Consider the following 21251-nt stretch of genomic DNA (forward strand, 5'->3'; position numbering starts at 1 on the left):
TGAATAGTCATATACTATTATTTAATAAGTTGAATTCATAATTTAAAACCTTCCTAAAAGAAATCTTCAGGCCTAGATAGCTTCGCTGGTAAATTATCCCAAACATTTAAAGAAGAGTTAACACCAATCCTTTGCAAACTCTTCCGGAAAAGAGAAGATGAAAGAAAACTTCCAGACTCATTCTATGAAGCCAGCATTACTCTGATACAAAAATCAAAAACATGTAACAAGAAAGTAAAAATACATTCTAATGTTATTCATGAAATTAGTCACAAAATATCAACAAATTAAATCAATCAGTATATAGCAAAAAGTATACACCATGATCAGAGAGTTTATTCCAGAAATAAAGGCTGATTTAATATTTGAAATTCCATTAAGGTAATCTTATCTGTTAGAAGATGAAGGCAGAAAAATTACATGATTATGTCCATTGGTACAGGGTAGAGTTAGAAACAAACCAATATCCATTCTTTATTTAAAACAAATACTCTTTGCAACCTAGGAGAATCAATAGCTTCCTCAACCTGGTAAAGCGCTTACATAGTAAACCTATAGCTAACATCACGTTCAGTGATGCACATTGTATACTTTCCCCCTAAAATAGGTAGTAACATAAGAATCCCCACTCTCCCCACTCTTATTTAACATACTAGTGAAAGTCCTAGGCAGTACAATGAGGCAAGCAAAAGAAACAAAATATATACAAAATATAAAGGAAGAAATAAACTGTCCCTATTTTCAGACCAGGTTTGTCTACTAGAAAACTCCAAGAGACCTATCAAAAAAAAGCATGTATAAGTAAGTTAATTCACCAAGTCACAGTATAGAAGAACAACACAAAAAATCAATTGTATTTATATATACTAGCAACAAAATGTAGAAACTGAAATTTAAAACTCAATACAATTGATAGTCTTCCAAAATAATGAAAAACTAAAATAAAAATCTAACAAAACCTATTTAGGATGTATATGCAGAAAATAACAAAATTAAATGATTTATAAATAAATAAAGACATATGCCATTTTCATTGACTGGAAGACTCAATATAGTAAGGATGTCAGCGCTATCTAAATTGATCTATAGATTTCCTGCAATTCCTGTCAAGGTACTCATACCTTACACAAAAATTAACATAGTGCTCAAAAGACATTTCTTAGATTTCTCCAATAGCAAGCTCCATAAGGGGAAAAATTAATAAATAAGACATCCTCAAAACTAAAATTTTTCCCTATGATAGCCAATGAGAAGATGGTGAAATTGAAAGCTAGAAACTGGGAGAAAGTAGATCCAAATCACATATCTGACAAATGGTTTGTTTCTAGAATATGTAAAGAATGACAAAAACTTGATAATAAAATAAAATCCAACTAGAAAATGGGCGAAAACAAATGAAGGGACATTTCACCAAAGAGATTATACCGATGGTTAATAAACACATTTTGAAAGGTGTTCAACATCATTAATCTTTAGGGCAATGTAAAATCAAACAGCAGTGGGATTTCACTGCAAGCCTACCAGAATAGCTAAAATAAAGGACAATGACAACAACAAATGTTGGCAAGGATGTAGAGAAACTGGATCACTCATACATTGCTGGTCAGAATATAAAAGGGTACAGCCAGTCTGGAAAACTCTTTTTATAAAGTTACAAGTGCAACTAATACACTATCCAACCATTGAACTATGGGAAACTTATCCCAGAAAATTGAAAATATGTATTACCCCAGAACATGTGACTGAATATTCTTAGCACATTTATTCATAATAGTGGAAATCTGTGAACAACCCAGATGACTTTCAATGCGTGACTGGTTAAACAAATCCTAGTTTATCCATACCATGGAGAACACTTAGAAATAGAAAAGAATGAAGCACTGATAAACACAGCAACTTGATTGAATGTCCAGGGAAATATACTGAGTGAAAAAGCCAACTGCAAAAGGTTGCATACAGTATGATTTCATTTATGCAACATTCTTGATGTGACAAAATTATAGAAATGGAAAACAGATTAGTGGTTGTAGTAATTCCGGAATGGAATGGGGTAGGAGTTGGTGGTGGCTATAAAAAGCCAACCTGAGAGATTCCTGTGGTGGTGGAACTTTCCTATATCTTGACTGTATTAATATAAGTATTCTGATTTTTCTTCACTATAATATTATAAGATGTCATCATTGGAGATAATTGGGTAAAGAGTACATGGAATCTTTCATTTCTTACAACTGTATGTGAATCTATAATTATCTCAAATATTTTTGTATTAGAAAAATATATCATAATATGAGAAAACAGTGTAAAGGATGAAGACATACACTATACTTGGCATTTGTAATACCTTATCATAAATTTGTTTAATATAGTCGCTGACTTGGCATCCATTTTTGGGCCTGACGTAAGTTATTTGAAACCCAGTCATGCAGGTGGCCTAGTTAAGACTTCCTCTCCCCTTGTGTTTTTTTGCTATTGTAACCCACTTGTTTCTCATCTCCACTGGCCCAAAACCCAAACGCAACATATTCTCTCTCTCTCTCTGTCTCTCTCTCTCTCTGTCACAGACACACACACACACACACACACACACACACACACACACGCATACACTCACATTCTCCACCAGCTGGTTGAACTCCAAGGAACTTGCCATTGGTCCTCTGCCTTCATGCCTGACTTCTCTGGGACCTGTGAATAATAGATTTCTTCTGTTTCTTGCATTTGGTTTCACCTCCTCATTGTGTCTCACCCAACACACACACCTGAATCTAACTCGTCACCCGTCAGGGCTCTCCTAGACTGTGACTATTTTGGCTAATGTCCACTATCAATAGATAGATCTCAAGACCAAATTTGAAAGAGCCATAACAATAAAAATTATAACATATCTAATTTATAAAAGATAAAATATTCATCATTTATATTTATATGATTGCTAATAACCAGAGCTCAACTGTCAGAGTTCTAGCATCAGCATTTAGAAAAGAAACATTTATATTTTCTTTCCTTGGGAGATATAATTGCTGTGACTCATGTCATGTTGATTTTAGTTGACATGTATAATTTAGTTTGACAATAAATAAGAAAAATATTTGAAAAATAATATGTTTTTGAAATAAAAGGCTACTATTTATAAATTGGAAAAGGTCTTCAGGAACCCAGTGTTTAGTGACATATGATGATGTTTACTGCTGCTTTACATAAAGCATGCCAGGATCTCCAGATAATTGTCATGGAAGTTTATCAAATTACATTGGCAGCTAAGCATGGTTTCACATTTTAAAATAAACCTTCTTCCCTACTATGTCAAATATTCAATTTTCCACCCAACTTAGCTCAGGTTTCAATTATATAGATTTGTAATTATGATTTATAGCATAAAGCGTGTGGGTTTCCTAGCTAGTCAGTGAAGCTGCTGATTTTATTGAAAAACACAGGGTTGTAACTCTCATTACGCAAAGATGCCTGGCAGCGTGCCCTTTTAAAAAAAATATCTATAACCTGAAATTTAGACCTATTTATACCACCAGACTATTTCTATGAAGAGAGCAGAAACTGAATCTATTAAAATCACTTGTAAGTGTCCGGTTTTATTAAATGGAACACAAAGCACAGTGTCATTTCTCTTTTCTGTCATTTTATGCAGTTTCCTTCAATTCAGAAATACAGGTAAATATTATAACAAAAAGAGGACTAATACCTGCTTAGGAGTTATGAATACCAGGCCTTTACAAGAAGTAGATTAGTAGGTGGATATATATAGATAGTAGAGAGAAAGGGAGGTAGATAAATAGGTAAAATGTGTGTGAGTGGTGAACTTGTGATGGGACGTCATTTTCCTTTATTGAAATTTGCTATAGTAAAATTTCCTATAGTTAATTGAAACCTGAAGACTGCTAGTGACATATAACACTTTCGCCCCTTTTCTCACTGATACTCCTCCTATTTTATTAAGAATATAGAGGCAAAACAGAGGCAAATTGTCTATTTCTGTCATTACACATTAATAGATCAGCTTAATTTTATGTGCATCCATGTGCCTTGCCTTCCCTCACATTACATCAAAAAAGGACTCTGTGCTCTTATTGGCTAGTCCTCCACCAGTTTACTGAATCTGGTACCTACTCAATCATGTGAAGCTGTCCAATTTTCTCCTCTGTTTTCCATAATACATTTTTTTTTTTTTTTTTTTTTTTTTTTTTTTGAGATGGAGTCTCGCCCTGTCGCCCAGGCTGGAGTGCAGTGGCGCGTTCTCGGCTCACTGCAAGGTCCGCCTCCCGGGTTCAGGCCATTCTCCTGCCTCAGCCTCCCCAGCAGCTGGGACTACAGGCGCCCGCCACCTCGCCCGGCTAGTTTTTTTGTAGTTTTAGTGGAGATGGGGTTTCACCATGTTAGCCAGGATGGTTTCGATCTCCTAAACAATCCACCCGCATCAGCCTCCCAAAGTGCTGGGATTACAGGCGTGAGCCACCGCTCATAACCCGACCTTCCATAATACATTTTTAATGGATTTTTCTTATCAGAATACGCATGTTACAATAGCACTCAGTTTAAAAGTCATACTGCTCTTTATCCCCTGACCCTATCACTGTCATCCCATTTCTCTGATCCTCCTTGATAGCAAAACTATTTGAAAGCCTGACTGTATTTACTGCCCTCACTTCTTATATCATTATCTCACCCAAGCTAATCCAGTTTTATTCACCATCATTCTCTTTTACTCTCTAATACTGCTCTTTTAATTAACTAGTAACCTAACATGCCATAATTATCCGTCATATGCAGTCCTCATCTTGCTCAATCCATGAGCACTACTTGACACACTTGATCTCTCACTGTTTTGGAAACAGTTGATCTCCAGGAATCAATTCTCCCTTTATTCTTCTTCTATTTCTTTAGTGAGCCCTGCTCATTCTCCTTTGCTGTTCCTGCCCCCCTAATTTCCTAGAAGCTATCTTCTCTTTTTATTTCTATCCACATTCATTTCTGATGGAATCTCATTTATTCACACATGAAATATCAACTTCTAAATTGATAGCCCCCGTCTCAACCTCTCCTTTAAATCCAGACTCATATATCCTCCAGCTATCTCAATATTCCCCCTACAGATATCTGTGAGGCTTCTCAAACTTCTTTAGGTGCTCTGCTCAAGTGACACCTTATCACAAAGACCTTTCTGGAACACCCTGTATTAATGTTGATTTCACTCTCTAACCTTTAACTGTTTTATGTAACACCATAAGTATTATACATTTTATTTATTTATTAATGTCTACTCTCACTTGCCAACACATTCTGGAATCTCTGACTCAAGAAAACAGGAGATGTGTTTTCTTTAATATTTTACCCTCAGTGTTTATTATAATGCACAACACGTAAGTATTTTCTAAACGATTAAACAGAAGAATAAAGTAATGTAGAATAAAAACCATATTGCACAAAATGGAATTATCTAGACAGGCCTGGGGTTGTACCCTTGCCATAACAAAACCTTGATGTGTATATTATATTAGTTGCCTTTTTTATATGAAGGAAATCTCACTTATAAATATAAATAACTTTACTGATTTCCCAGAAATAGTGAATAATTGAGCACAGAATTAAACTTCTCTTAGTACAGTGCAGAGGAAGAGGAAGGCGTGATGATTGATCAATAAGATGTATTAGTTATAGTAGTAATAGTAGGAGACATTATTTTATCTTAAAATTATCTGTGGGTAATTTAATTAAAATTAAAACCAGCTACTTTCCTAGAAAAATATACAGTTTCTTAATAATTCTTTAAATCTTAGTTGTTTTTTCAACATATAAAGAAAAATGTTATCATAGAGTAATAGAGATGGAAGAAGCATTAAGATATTCTATTCTAAACACACGTGTAAAGCCAGAAACCCTTCCCTATTATAAATGTCAGTGGTTATACAATGTGTGCTTGACAGTCCTCAATGTCAGGAAACTTTCTCCTTCATTGTGCCTCCTATCAACAGTCTCTGATAATGGATTGTTCACTCATTTTGAGCCAGTAGTGAAGTGTTCACAGTAAAAGCAATTTTTGCTTTAAGTATAATTGTATTATTTGTGCTAATGTATTGTTAAAAAGAAAACATAAAACTTGAACTCACAGGTACTTAGCCCATGTTGTAAAGTTTACCTTAGCAATCATATTTGCACTGAATAACCCCAAAACCTACTTAAAAAGCATTATGTCATGTCTCAAACTGAAAATTGTTCTAAGAAGCATGGATTTGTGTTTCTTCCCCAGTTGCGTGTATGAGTAATGTGACCTTCTACTTATGTTTCCTTTTTCTATACTATTTCCTTTGACAGTGTCTACTTTGGATAACCTTCCATTAAATCAAACATTAGCTAGCTCTCTGAAAGGTTAACAGGGTAAAACAGCAACAGTCTCTAATTCTTTCGGAGAAAAATGTAATCCCTTAAATGCCCTTCTCGCTATTCAGTAGATACTTCCATTGGGTCAAGGGGGTATAGGTAGGAAAGGGAGAATGGTTCATCCCTAGCTTTTCCATCATCATAGCAACCAAATGGCAGTCAGATGATGTTTTTCTATCTGCCCTATGTTTTGAGTGCAAGAAGTTAGAATCTCTGTAAGTAAATTTAATGACATCTATGCCACAGACTCTGGGATAATATATAAAAAGAAAAGATAATCTCACGAATTAGTTTGCTAGGGCTGCCATAACAAAATGCTGCAGACTGACTTAAATGAAATTTTCTTTCTCACAGTTCTAGAGGCTACAAGTCCAATGTCAAGGTGTCAGCAGGTTTGATTTCTTCTGAGGCCTCTTTCCTGGGCAAGCTGTGTCTTCATGTGGTCTTTTATCAGTGCATTTGCCCCCAGTGTCTCTCTGTGTTCAAATTTTATCTTCTTATAAGGTCACCAGTCATATTGGATTAGAGCCCACACTAATAACCTAATTTTCACTTAATCAACTCTTTAAAGGCCTAACTTCCAAATACAATCACATTAAGAAGTACTGGGGATAAGGTTTCAACATATGAATTTTATGTTGGGGGCACAATTCAGCCCCTAACATCTCAGAAGAACCAGTTACAGGATGGGACTCTCCTTCAAACCACCAATAGAGTAATTATGTCCTATTTTTATTAAAAAAAAAAAATTAACTACTGGAAATACAAAGTACTCATATGGAAAAATACATCGATTTTATGTTTGAAAATGGTTAATGAAAAGTCACGTTCTTGATCACTTTATGTTTCAAAAATAAAAATAAGTATTCTTAATTAAAAATAAAAAACTTGAATTCTTATTTAAAATAAACCAGTATAACAAAAATAATAGTACTACTTATGGTGCGAGTATATTTCTTTTTTTTTATTTTTTATTTATTTATTTATTTATTTTTTGAGACAGAGTCTTGTCCTGTCGCCAGGCTACAGTGCAGTGATGCGATCTCGGCTCACTGCAGCCTCTGCTTCCCAGGTTCAAGTGATTCTCCTGCCTCAGCTTGCCTAGTAGCTGGGACTACAGGCGTGCACCGCCACACCCAGATAGTTATTTTGTATTTTTAATAGAGACAGGGTTTCACCATGCTGGCCAGGATGGTCTTAATATCCTGACCTTGTGATCCGCCCGCCTCGGCCTCCCAAAGAGCTGGGATTACAGGCGTGAGCCACTGCGCCTGGCCGGTGCTAGAAAATTTCTTAGTGTCTCTTGGATTATCTGACATGGGCCATTTCTGATGCCACAGTAATTATTAGAAATTGTGCACAGTTTATTAAAAAACAGGAGCAGAAATGTAATACAACTAAAGTAATGAAAAATGAATTGCCCAAGATGAAACAATTTTATTACTAAAATTAGGGTTATGTTCACTTTACTATCTTGAAAAAAATTTCTTGAAAGACAGAAAACCTGCCCGGCGCGGTGGCTCACGCCTGTAATCCCAGCACTTTGGGAGGCCGAGGCGGGTGGATTACGAGGTCAGCAGATGGAGACCATCCTGGCTAACACGGTGAAACCCCGTCTCTACGAAAAATACAAAAAATCAGCTGGGCGTGCTGGTGGGCGCCTGTAGTCCCAGCTACTCCGGAGGCTGAGGCAAGAGAATGGAGTGAATCTGGGAGGCGGAGCTTGCAGTGAGCAGAGATTGCACCACTGCACTCCAGCCTAGGAGACACCAAGACTCCGTGTCAAAAAAAAAAAGACAGAAAACCTCATTTTCATATTTCAAATAGGAGTTCAAAGGGTAAAAATTTCTAACACCTTTAATGAAAAGAACAATCAAAATAGCAATTTTAAATATACATGAAATAAAATTTGAATGCTAATTGTAATTGGGCTATAGTAGATTTTAAAAGCAAAGCACAAATATTAATAATAATAATAATGTCATTAATTTTAGTATTCCTGAGATACTAAACATGATTTACTATCAGGGTTTCTGAAGTTCTAAAAATAATGTATAACTCTTTTAAAATATGTATACATGTGTAAAATAAGTTATGTAAATTAAATATGCATATTTTCCCCAGATGCTTAGTACTGTTGAACTTTAAGAATGATGACTGTAACGGAAAATAATACATCTGTCTGTAGTTAAAGTATGTAGTTACCGTATGGAAATGGATTAAAAAAGAAAGAAAAAAGCTCAAACATTTTGAGTTTATAGTATGTTTTATTAGATTACTTAATCTAATAAATATAATCATTATACTAGCTCGATTTCCCAGTCAGAAGATACATACAACTGATGTAATTATTTCCAGCTTCCTGGTAAACACATATGAAGATGTGTTTAACTTCTAGTAGCCCTGAAAACTAAGACTAGCTGAAAACCTATTCCAAGAACCTAGAAACACTTTATACAATAAGGTTGGTACTCAAATAAGAAAAATAAGCAGTATGGTTTTCTTCTTGGATAGGTATGGATGGACAAAAATTTTGAATATCCCTAAACTGATGTATAAATGTAGGGTGATGGCATTAAAAATACCATTTGTTCCCCCACCCCAGTCTGCTCCAGTCTGCTCCCTGGAGCTAACCGTTCATTGCAAATTTTAAATGTTATTTTAAAAAATGAGCTGGGAAAGAAGGCAGTTAGTCTCACTAGAAAATAGAGCATCTATAATTGACACAATGTGATACTTACACATGAAGTGACAGAAAGACCAAAGCAAACTTCTTGGAAATCCTGAAATAAACCCAAATATATATGGAAATGCTATGAAGCTAGCATTTCAAATTCGTACTCTTTTAAATAAGTGTGTTTTTTGATCATTAGTTCCATGTTCAAAAATCAATAACGTTAGATAAATTCTTCACTTCAGACATATGTAAATTACAAATGGATCACATATTTAACTATAAAAATGAAAACATGCAAGTATTAGAAGAAAACATGGGTAGATTTTTTGTTGTTGATATGTAATTCATGGTGTTTCTTTTTTTAAATTTAAGTTCTGGGATACATGTGCTGAACATGCAGGTTCGTTACATAGGTATACATGTGCCGTGATGTGATTGTTTGCTGCACCTTTCAACTGTCATCTAGGTTTTAAGCCCCACATGCATTAGATATTTGTCCTAATGCTCTCCCTCCCCTTTTCCCCTACCCCCTGACAGGCCCTTGTGTGTGATGTTCTCCTCCCTGTGTCCATGTGTTCTCATTGTTCAACTCCCACTTACGAGGGAGAACATGCAGTGTTTGGCTTTCTGTTCCTGTGTTAGTTTGCTTAGAATAATGGTTTCCAGCTTCATCCATGTCCCTGCAAAAGACATGAACTCATTCTTTTTTGTGGCTGCATAATATTCCATGTTCAGTATTCCATCTGACAGTATTCCATCCTAATATCCAGAATCTGTAAGGAACTTAAATAAATGTACAAGAAAAAAACAGCTCCATCAAAAAGTGGGTGAAGGAGATGAACAGACACTTCTCAAAAGACGACATTGATGCAGCCACCAAACATATTTTTAAAAAAAGCTCATCATCACTGGTCATTAGAGAAATGCAAATCAATATCACAATGAGATACCATCTTATGCCAGTTAGAATGGCGATCATTAAAAAGTCAGGAAACAACAGACGCTGGCAAGGATGTGGAGGAATAGGAACACTTTTACACTGTTGGTGGGAGTGTAAATTAGTTCAACCATTGTGGAAGACAGTTGGGGATTCCTCAAGGATCTAAAACCAGAAATACCATTTGACCTAGCAATCCCATTACTGGGTATATACCCGAATGATTATAAATCATTCTACTCTAAAGACATATGCTCATGTATGTTTATTGCAGCACTATTTACAATAGCAAAGACTTGGAAGCAACCCAAATGCCTGTCAATGGTAGATTTTTAATTAGAAGGAAGAACAGCTTTCCTGTCCATAGTCAAAGTATTAGTAGGGCAATGGGAAAACCATATAAAATAAAACTAATTTATGAGATGAAAAATGAACTTGATACATTCTCAAAGTTCTTTTCAATGTTAATTTTCAGTGATTTCTTGGAAGTTAACAGCATTACAGAGTGGTTCTTATCCATCCAAGGGTATAATAATAGCCAAAGACACCTGTGGTGAATTCAATAATGAACTTCAGTTCTACTTGTAGGCTTGGTAAGAAAGTTACAACCACAAATGGGGTACTAGATTTTTAATAAAATGGGCATGTTTGTCATGGCATCATCTTTCTATACTTTCAATTTAAATGTTAAAAGAAATCATGGTGTAAGTAATGAGCTACCATTTTTTTTATCTGTCTTGACTTCTTGCACTATCTTCACTGTCTAAAAGCCTAGATTTATTTTTAGTGGTAATATAATTTTTTTTAGTAATAATGTAATCTTGTGTAAGGCTAAGTTATAATTTCTAAACTTTATCTCCTTGGGGACGCATGCATGGTTGATTTGAGTTAGCCTTTGCTGTTGTTATCCAAACATATTTTAAAATGAATTAATCCATAGTTTCCCTGAAATTAAACATAATGAAATCTCCATAAACTATACTCTTAATAACATTTGCACTTATGACCTGTGAAATATACAGTCATCTAGCTTACTCTCATTACCTTGAAGGGAGGTTTGTAGATTTAAAGTCACAGTAGAAAATCTATGTTATTGTACTAAGAATAACTGAGAACCACAATAAAAATACTAGTCAAAAACAAAAGAGTAGGTTGGGTTCAAATATATTTTACAAGTTCTTGCAAATATCTCTGTGTGTACAAAATGTAATGACCTTCATAATGTATAACAGTTTTTTAGGAAGTGCGTTTATATTAATTAACTTTATCTATTTCATACAATGATTCATGACAATATAGAACTCATAAAAACAAAATTGAAGATAATTGACTTTGTTTAGATCAGCAGTCCCCAAGCTCTGTGGCACCAGGGATCGGTTTCATGAAAGACAATTTTTCCACAGATGCAGACAGGGTCGGGGGAGATTTTCGGGATGAGACTGTTCTGCCTCAGATCATCAGCATTAGTTAGATTCTCATAAGCAGCCTGCAACCTAGATGCCACATATGTGCAGTTCACAACAGGGCTCGCTCTCCTATGAGAATCTAACACAGTCACTGATCTAACAGGAGGCAGAGCTCAAGTGGTAATGCTCACCCACCTGCTGCTCACCTCCTGCTGTGCGACCCAGTTCCTAACAGGTCATAGACTCTTACTGGTCCACCACCTGAGGGTTGGGGACCCCTGGTTTAGATATCTTAGTAAACAACACAGTCTTTCAAGGGGACCTTGGGCAAGTTATTTAATTACATTGTGTCAGTTTTTTCATTTCTAAAATGAGAAACGTAAAAGCACTTAATTTATGGTGGTTTTCTGAGAATTAAATAAATTGTATAAAAATGCTTAGCACAGAGCCTGAATATAGTCAATACTCAACAAATATTAACTATTAATTATATTAATTATTATTATTAACAATGTTACTAGGCCTTAGAATGTTTTAATTTCCTCAAGGAATAAAATTTAAAATTTGAAAATTTACAAGAATTTTCAGTTGGAAAGTTTTGCAAAGGGGCCATTTTTAATTTCCATTTGTGATGTTCTTAAGAGTTTAATAAAATAATTTTATTTGAGAAAAATGACTTTGATTATCATCAGTCTTACAACAGAATAAAAAATGAGTGTAGTCAATAATCCTCTATTATCTTGTAAAACAGTGTTACTTTTCTAAATAAAAGTAGACATTTATAGGCTTGGAAACCCTCGCTATTACAAATGGCCCGAAGCTTAACATTCTTCATACCTCTGGAAACTTGTCCAAGAGGTAACTTTTTTTTTTTTTTTAAATAAGGTCTCATGGCCATCTGCCTTTGGATCCTATAAGGTGCTACTTAATCGTGCAGCTTCCTGGGCCCTAGTTCAGCCTCAGTAAATCAGAATCTCTAGGGATGAGGCTCTGCAGGTTCCATGTCTATCAAGTTTCTCGTGTGATTCTTATGCACGGTAAAAGTTGAAAAATTCTAATCCATCGGACCACAAGAAAATGCTGTCAGTTTTTCTGTCTTCTGGTTTTCACAACTAGGAGCAGATGACCCTTTCTTTCACAGATAAACTTTGTCTTTCCTCATGGATCAGCTAAATAAATTAACAGCTTTTAGTGGCAGCAATTTGGGGGCTCTTAGAAAAGACTTGCACCTATTATAGTCTAGAGAAACATATGAGAAAATAAAGGATCAAAACTTGCTGTACTTTATCCTCTGAAAAATGTGGTAACATATGAAAATACTCATGGGTTTTCTGGTTCTTTTATCACTCTGGGAAACCTCAGCCATCACTTTCAACATTTCTTCAGTTCTTCTAGCATCTTCAGGAGAAACTTCTTACTACAGGAAAATACGTCTTTTAAAAAGACTTAAACTTAGGACCTAGGACCATAAAAATCCTAGAAGAAAACCTGGGCAATGCCATTCAGGACATAGGCATGGTCAAAGCCTTCCTGCCTAAAATACCAAAAGCAATGGTGACAAAAGCCAAAATTGACAAATGGGATCTAATTAAACTAAAGAGTTTCTGCACATCAGAAGAAACTATCATCAGAGTGAACAGGCAACCTACATAATGGGAGAAAATTTTTGCAATCTATCCATCTGACAAAGGGCTAATATCCAGAATCTACAAAGAACTTAAATTTACGAGAAAAAAAAAAAAAAACCACCCCATCAAAAAATGGGCAAAGGATATGAACAGACACTTCTCAAAAGAAGGCATTTATGCAGCCAACAGACATATGAAAAAATGCTCATCCATCACTGGTCATTAGAGAAATGCAAATCAAAACCACAATGAGATCCCATCTCATTCCAGTTAGAATGGCGATCATTAAAAAGTCAAGAAGCAACAGATGCTGGAGAGGTTGTGGAAAAATAGGAACACACCGTTGGGAGTGTAAATTAGTTCAACCGTTGTGGAAGACAGTGTGGCTATTCCTCAAGGATCTAGAAGTAGAAATACCATTTGACCCAAAGGATTATAAATCATTCTATGATAAAGACACATGCACATGTATGTTTATTGCAGCACTATTCACAATAGCAAAGACTTGGAACCAACCCAAATGTCCATCAATGATAGATTGGATTATGTGGCACATATACACCATGGAATACTACGCAGCTATAAAAAAGAATGAGTTCATGTCCTTTGCAGGGACATGGATGAAGCTGGAAACCATCATCCTCAGCAAACTATCACAAGATCAGAAAACCAAACACTGCATGTTCTCACTCGTGAGAGTTAACAATGAGAACACATGGACACAGGGAGGGGAACATCACACACTGGGGTATGTCGGGGGGTGAGGGCCTAGGGGAGGGATAACATTAGGAGAAATACCTAATGTAGGTGATGGGTTGATGGGTGCAGCAAACCACCATGGCATGTATATACCTATGTAACAAAACTGCACATTCTGCACATGTAACCCAGAACTTAAAGTATAATAATAATAAAAAAAATAAGGTTGATGACATCTAAGGTAAAATAGTGAAGTGAACTTATAATTTTGTATAATGTGTTTTTTGTTAGAAGCAGTTTTTAAAAATTGATAATCAGTAATCAAATTAGGTGATTACTTTCTCCTGTTAAAATTATCGTCTGTTAATGTTTACCCCATTAAAAATTATTTTTTGTGTGTTTTCCAGGAATTACACTGCCTCCTAAAGGAAATGTAGATATCTCATTGTTATTTATACCCAAAATTATGAAATTACACAAAACAATGGTTATTGTTGAGATGACAAAAGCAAATGGAAAATATTGGCCTATTGACAATTTTGATGAGTTGGATGTAGAATTTAAAAGGTAACATTTAAATAAAGACATTGAAGGAAAGTAATTTTATTTTGACAGCCACTGACATGCTAGGTTTCTTTTACGTGTTATACATATATAATATCAAGCTCATGATTTTATATTCTCTGAACTGTTGAAATTCATATGTTCAGAGGAGGAAAATATATTTGTTACATGGATATATATAATGTATAGAAAATAATATATTTATATACATATATATCTAATGGTTGATTTAAAGCTCAGATGATGAACACGTTTAATCTTAAGTATCATTATCAGTGAATCAAAGTCAGAGACATGCAAAGGGACTCCTTTCTGACATGGAAAATAGTGACTGCTAACATAATAAGTAATCAGTATACGGAGGACAACCTAAAACAGCTTGTCTGAGTGAAGTGAATTCATGATACTGGAATTCACACTGTGCCAGGTGGATATGATATCCATCATATGAAACTGCCATGACTAGAGGTATTCTGCCATTGCCAGAATGCAAGTTACTTGCATCTTTCTTGCTTAACTAGAAATTAAGCAAAATTCAATAATGGTGCAAAATCTAAATGTGTTTTCTGTTCTTATAGTTTAATTAAATGATAGTCTGGAAATCTTAGTTAAAAATAAATTTTTACTTCGTCCTACATGTGCGTATTTCTTTCCTTCATTTTTTGCCAGTTCTTTACTGTGGACCCATTACTATCCATTCTACCATACATTGTCACTACTCTTATAGTCAAGATTGGCTACATAAATTGTAAGTCTCAGTGAAAAATGAGAATGAGCAAACTTAATAGTTTGTTCAAAAACTATTGAGAATTTCAAAACAGTTATAGGAATGCATTAAACAAGCTTGAAGACCTCCTAAAGATGGGATATTATTCTTTTGCATAAGCCCCACACTCAACCTGTCTTGCCTGCAATGTCTTGCATTTCATTTTAATGAAAAAAATCCCAACTTCAAAACTGATCATAAATTTTAATTAATTAATTAATTAATTAGTTTTTTGAGATGAAGTCACACACTGTTGCCCAGGCTGGAGTGCAGTGGCGTGATCTTGACTCACTGCAGTGTTCGCCTCCCAGGTTCAAGCAATTCTCCTGCCTCAGCCTCCCAAGTAACCAAGATTACAGATGTGTGCCATCACGCCCGGCTAATTTTTGTATTTTTAGTAGAGATGGATTTTCACCATGTTTGCCAGGCTGGTCTTGAACTCCTGACCTCAAGTGATCCACCTGCCTCAGCCTTCCAAAGTGCTAGGATTACAGGCATGAGCCACCATACCCAGCCTATAAACATTTTCTAATATTGCTGTGCTCCTAGTGGTGTATGATGCACCTAAAATATTTGGACAAATAACCCCTTTTCTTTTAAGTAGTGTCCTCCAAAAGTAAATGCCTCACAAAATTCTGAAGTACTGTACTTCATGGCAGTTTTTGTTTTGTGCTTTGCCCATCCAATACAGAATAGATCCCAAGAGGGCTGTAGTACCTCTCATTAAAGTAGGGGAAAAAGCTCTTCAATTTTAACTTGTATTTCATGATGGTTTCATTACAGTTTGCTTTGTGATGATTTCCCAGGGTTTGCTTGGAAATGTTTATAAAATCGGTATTTGCAGAAAATGTTCTTTCTTTCATCAGTTTCTCTCTACTAAAGTCTAAATTTACAAGCTTTACTAAAATACCATAAAGTTAATAATAATAAGCTTTTTGTTAATATGGAGCTTCTCCTTTCGTTCCTTCTTAATATTTTAATTTCTAATTAGAATTATGGGAATCGACAGCAAAGAAATCCAAGCAATACACTGGATATACCCTATTGTTGGACTCCCACTAGCACCACCTCCTAAATCTCCTCCAGGTAGGTATACATTAGAGTCAGAGAATGCCAGAATTCTTAAAGACCTTAGATATTCTCTATTCCCATATCTTCTTTGTTTGAAGTCCAGAGAAAGTAGGTAGTAATGTGAACAGTCCTACTGGTGGGAATTCTATGACGTAAACATGCTCTCCCAATGTGTCCAGCAAGTTTTCCACAAAACCACACTATTTCTTGTTGCCTTCCTGTTGGTGAAATGCAGATATCAGCTAAAATTAAAATGAAATTAACTTCAGACTCCTTTATTCCACAGAGCTCTGCACTAGATTTGTAAGATTCTCAGGTATACTTGCTCTCAGGTCACTTTTAGGCATCCTATTTCGGCTTCTGTGTAACTCGATCTCATCTAAGAACTATGCTGTGGAGATGCGGATCCCTTTATTATTGTCTCAAGCATAAAACTTTATGGTGTTCCCCCAAACCAGTCAGAATGTACTGAAGTTTTCAGGAAGGTTTATTTTGCCACAATAAACACAATATAAAATCTCTGTCCTTAAATGCCTTTCTTTTTCTCATTGACCTTTTTTTTTTTTTTGCCTGGACATACCCTAGACTTCTCTAAAGTTTCTGTGTGTTCTCTTTCCTCAATACTCTTCTCGCTTCTTTTGCATTCCTTGATTTTCCCATTTCCTTCCCAGGATCAGCCTAAGAAACAAAATTTCTCTTAGATAACTAGTGATATTTAGTATCCAAACCTCTAACCAGGCTCTAGATGGCATTCTGCATCACTAAGATGCACTGAATTGCTCTGCAAAGCAAAGGGATATTTATTTTGGATCTCCCCCTTTAGCAACACAGATGAGTTAAAATAAGTCTTGAAATTTTGCTTTATCTTTCTCCCTCCGATACCAATCTTTGTAAATGAAAAAGAGTTAGACTTCCGCCGATGTAATTACATCACCACACTTAGAAGAGACACTAGTAAGTTTTGCTTGTAAGTAAGTAAAGCATTTCCCCAGGTACACTGGTTATAAAGGAAGATCAAAACTACATGTTTCCTTATGTAGTTTAATTTGAACTGGAGTAAAAATCCACAAATATAGTAATACCTTTGACCACAAATGTCATTTATTTTACTTGAAGCATTTTTATTCTTGACTTTTAAAAATCAACACATAAATATTTTAAATATTCTAAATTATCTTCAGAATGTTTCACAAACATGTCATAAAATTTCTTTTATTTCCTTCCAGAAAGTAGTTAATTGTATACTTTCCATAGAGCTGAACTGCTTAAAATTTATAATACACAGTCATCTGATCAAAGTGATATAATAAGCCCTAGACAGTACTCTTGGAATGCTAATAATACTGTGCTCATGTCTACTGCAGACAGATTCATTTTATCCAGATTAAAGGTTTAAAGCCAAATTTGTAGTCAAAAACCATGCTTATGAGAACACGAAAACATAGATGTCTTGCAAATTTTTCTTCAAAGACGGTCTAGAGCATTTTTCTTTGAGTCATTTTTCCTGGTAATTACTTGATTTTTTAATTAAATGTGAGTTCTGTAAATAGCTTGTGTTAGATTAGCCCAACCTATAGTAGCATTAGTGTTCAGAAATAGAATGTGTATTAGTTATTAAATCATTTTCCCCAAAATCTAAAATCGATGCTGGTGATTATTTTTATCCACACATGCCCTCTAAAGACAAGTGGGTATAATTTTATAAATACATATCATTCACTTTCTGTGTAGTCCATTTTTTGTTCTTAGTAATATCAGCTATAACCTACTGCTTTCCCTGCTCACCTATGTCATTATCAAAGTTTATTATTTCTTTTCTTTTTTATGTATCTGTCACTCAAGTTATTCTCAAACCCAGGATACTTTTTTGTTCTTTGAGCCACATTTTCTCTTTGTGCATTCTTATCTACTACTATCTATTGGGCCAGATAATTGGAAAAATGCTCTGCTACCTGTCACACTGTAAAGACAATGAAATGAGAATTCATTGTGATTGAGTGATCCATACATTGCCAGAGCACTAATTTCCTAAGGACCTCTAGGACACAACCAGTGACATGATACTAATTGTAACTTTCATAACATTAATTCCTGATTTAATGCTTTGATACTGAATATAGTTATAACCAGGAAAGCTTGTACAGTTTTTCCTAGCCATATTAATTTATATATATTGGAATTTAATACATATAGAACATATTTATATATACATATTTAATTCTGTACATTAAATTAATATGTAATCTTTAAATCATTACAATTTTACTTTTATGTGTTTAAAAGGTGACTTTTATAAACTTAAAAGTAAGTCAAAAATAATTTTAAATATTTGAATATGAATTTCAGGGTACATGTAAAAACATAATGAATCTAATAGGAAATATTTTTAAAATATTGCAAAATAAGGGTTACAGAACTTATTTTTAAAAATTATTTGAAGACATTTTCTATAGTATTGTTATAAAAGTAAAGTTTAGTATTATCACAATGAACATATATTTCAAAAGGGAAAAAATGCATGCATTTACAATTGCCCCTTGAGTTATGGATCTAACTACATCAGTTCCTGAATCAAATTTCTGTATCCTAATATAATGTTTTATAATCTAGTATATATCTTACAGATTTATTTTCCTGTGCTATTTTTACATAGTCTTTAATATTCATATTTTCTTCCCGAATGTTAATGAATGTAGATATTGCGTGAATGTGTGCGTGTCTGTGTGTATATGGCCAGATACAATGACAAGTCAAAGTATATCAAAGGAAGTTTTATTTTTATGACATAGTTCATTTTCTTCTATCTCAAGAATGATCATATCACCTACAAGTCAAATTAACTGGAAATATTTCTCTCCTGAGTAGTTATCATACAATGTCAGTCAAGGAAGCGGGTAGAAGAGAAGGTGGAAATCATACTGAATGCTGTTTTTTTCGGACTTAATCCTACTCCAGAACTGACAGAAGTTTTAGTGATTCCAAGAAGAACTTCATATTCTTTTTGTGAGGATCCCAATGGTAAGAGAACTACAGTGGTAGGAAAACAAAAGAAAAGAAACACTTAGTTTCCATGAATTGCAGGTTGTTGATTGTGCAATTACATTAAGATCCGTGTCCATTTACTTTTCATTTCACTGCTTATTCACATAGTGCTTAAGGTGTGTTCAGTTATGTGTGTTGTTTTCATGTAACTCAAAAATAACAACAGTTACAGTTATCACTAGATTTATAAGATGTAGATTGTGATTCCATCAATAGTGAGGAGAGAGAAAATTGTAGTAACTATAGTTTCCACTTCCCCTAGACTTTATTTTTTTTTCTTTTACTCTTTCTTTCTGATTTAAGGAATACGATAATGCCATAAAATGCAGCTTTAAATTTAGAAACAAAACCTTGAGTAAATTATTTTCTTATTTAAAGAAATAGAAAATGAACATAAATTAGATATATCCAAATAAAGTTTGTATAATAATAATAATGCTCCATGTATTTACTGTATATTCCAGATTTGTATATAAGAATTTACTATCTTGGGCCAGGCGTGGTGGCTCACGCCTGTAATCCCAGCACTTTGGGAGGCTAAGGCGGGAGGATCACGAGGTCAGGAGTTCAAGACCAGCCTTACCAACCATAGACCAGCTATACCAACATAAAAAATTAGCCAGGTGTGTTGGCAGGCACCTGTAATCTCAGCTCCTTGGGAGGCTGAGGCAGGAGAATTGCTTGAACCTGGGAGGCAGAGGGTGCAGTGAGCCGAGATCGCGCCACTGCACTCCAGCCTGGGCAACAGTGAGAGACTCCATCTCAAAAAAATATAAAATAAAATATCTCAATTTAAAAAATCAAAACAATTTAAAACAGGTTATCTAATTCTTCAAATATGTGGTGTTTTACTTGAAGTAAATATATGAAACTGAGTGATATCAGCAACAAGGGAAAGTAGAGAGTTCTGGACCCTCCGAACACCCACAAATACACCAATTCAGCAATAATTCCCTTCGTAAGACAACAGAAACTAATTGAAAGTTTCTTGCACTTCAGGAGGAACTAGACTTACCAAAGCCTTTAGGGAGGTTTAGGGCACCCTCTTGCCAAAGACCCTGTGCTTGGCAAAGGTCTTCTCATGACACATTGGTCTTGGCAATGATTTCATGGATATAACATCAAAAGCACAGACAAAAAATAAAATAAAATAAGTAGGACTACATTAAACTTAAAAGCTTCCTCACAACAAAGGAAACAATCAACAGGGTAAAAAGATAACATATGGAATGGTAGAAAATATTTGCAACCCATATATCTGATAAGTGGTTAATCTTAAGGAGCTCCTACAACTCACTTTAAAAAAAAACAAACTAATAATCTGATTCTTAAAATAAGCAAAAGACTTGAATAGACATTTCTCTAGAAAAGACATATGAATGGTGAAAACTGTATGAAAAAAAGTTCAATATCACTAATTAGGAAAATACAAATCAAAACTACAATGAGATATCACCTCACACCTGTCACCATGGCTAACGTCAAAAAATAAAAAAGCATTGTTAAGGATGTGGAGAAATTTGAACCCTTAAACATTGTTGGTAGGAATGCAAAATGGTTCATCTGCTATGGAAAACAGTCTAACAGTATGAAAGATCCTCAAAATATTAAAAAGAGAATTATCATCTATTATCTAGCAATCGCTCTTCTGGGCATTTATTCAAAAAAAAATTGAAATTGGGAGTTCCAAGAGAAGTCTGTATTCCAGTGTTCATTGTAACAATATTAACAATAACCACAATATAGAAACAACCTAAATTTATGTCCACAGATGAATGGATAAAGAAAATGTAGCATATACTATCTTGAAATAATATTCAGCCTTAAAAAGGAGGAAATTCTACAATATACAATATCATGGATGGACCAAAGTGAAATAAGCCAGTCACAGAAAGACAAAACTACATGATACCACTTAATATGATAAATTTAAAATACTCAATCTCATAGAAGCAGAATAATATGGAATAATAGTTGCTAAGATCTGGAAGGAAGAAGAAATGGGGAGTTGAACATTGGGTATAAAGTTTCCATTGTACTAAATGCATAAGTTCTAGGGATCTGTTGTAAA

At 34.6% G+C, this 21251-nt stretch overlaps 1 protein-coding gene across 1 annotated transcript in view; it reads left to right on the plus strand.

Moving 5' to 3' along the window:
• Nucleotides 1–21251, plus strand: part of CFAP47 (cilia and flagella associated protein 47) — a 428524-nt gene that overhangs the window by 369999 nt on the left and 37274 nt on the right. The window contains exons 58-60 of the mRNA XM_011996297.1: nt 14145–14304; nt 16059–16153; nt 19004–19156. Coding sequence (XP_011851687.1) covers nt 14145–14304; nt 16059–16153; nt 19004–19156 — 408 coding nt within the window. The remainder of the gene's footprint in view (nt 1–14144; nt 14305–16058; nt 16154–19003; nt 19157–21251) is intronic.

This window comes from Mandrillus leucophaeus, unplaced genomic scaffold, assembly GCF_000951045.1.
Source record: "Mandrillus leucophaeus isolate KB7577 unplaced genomic scaffold, Mleu.le_1.0 Scaffold509, whole genome shotgun sequence".
In the NCBI taxonomy this organism is placed as follows: domain Eukaryota; kingdom Metazoa; phylum Chordata; class Mammalia; order Primates; family Cercopithecidae; genus Mandrillus; species Mandrillus leucophaeus.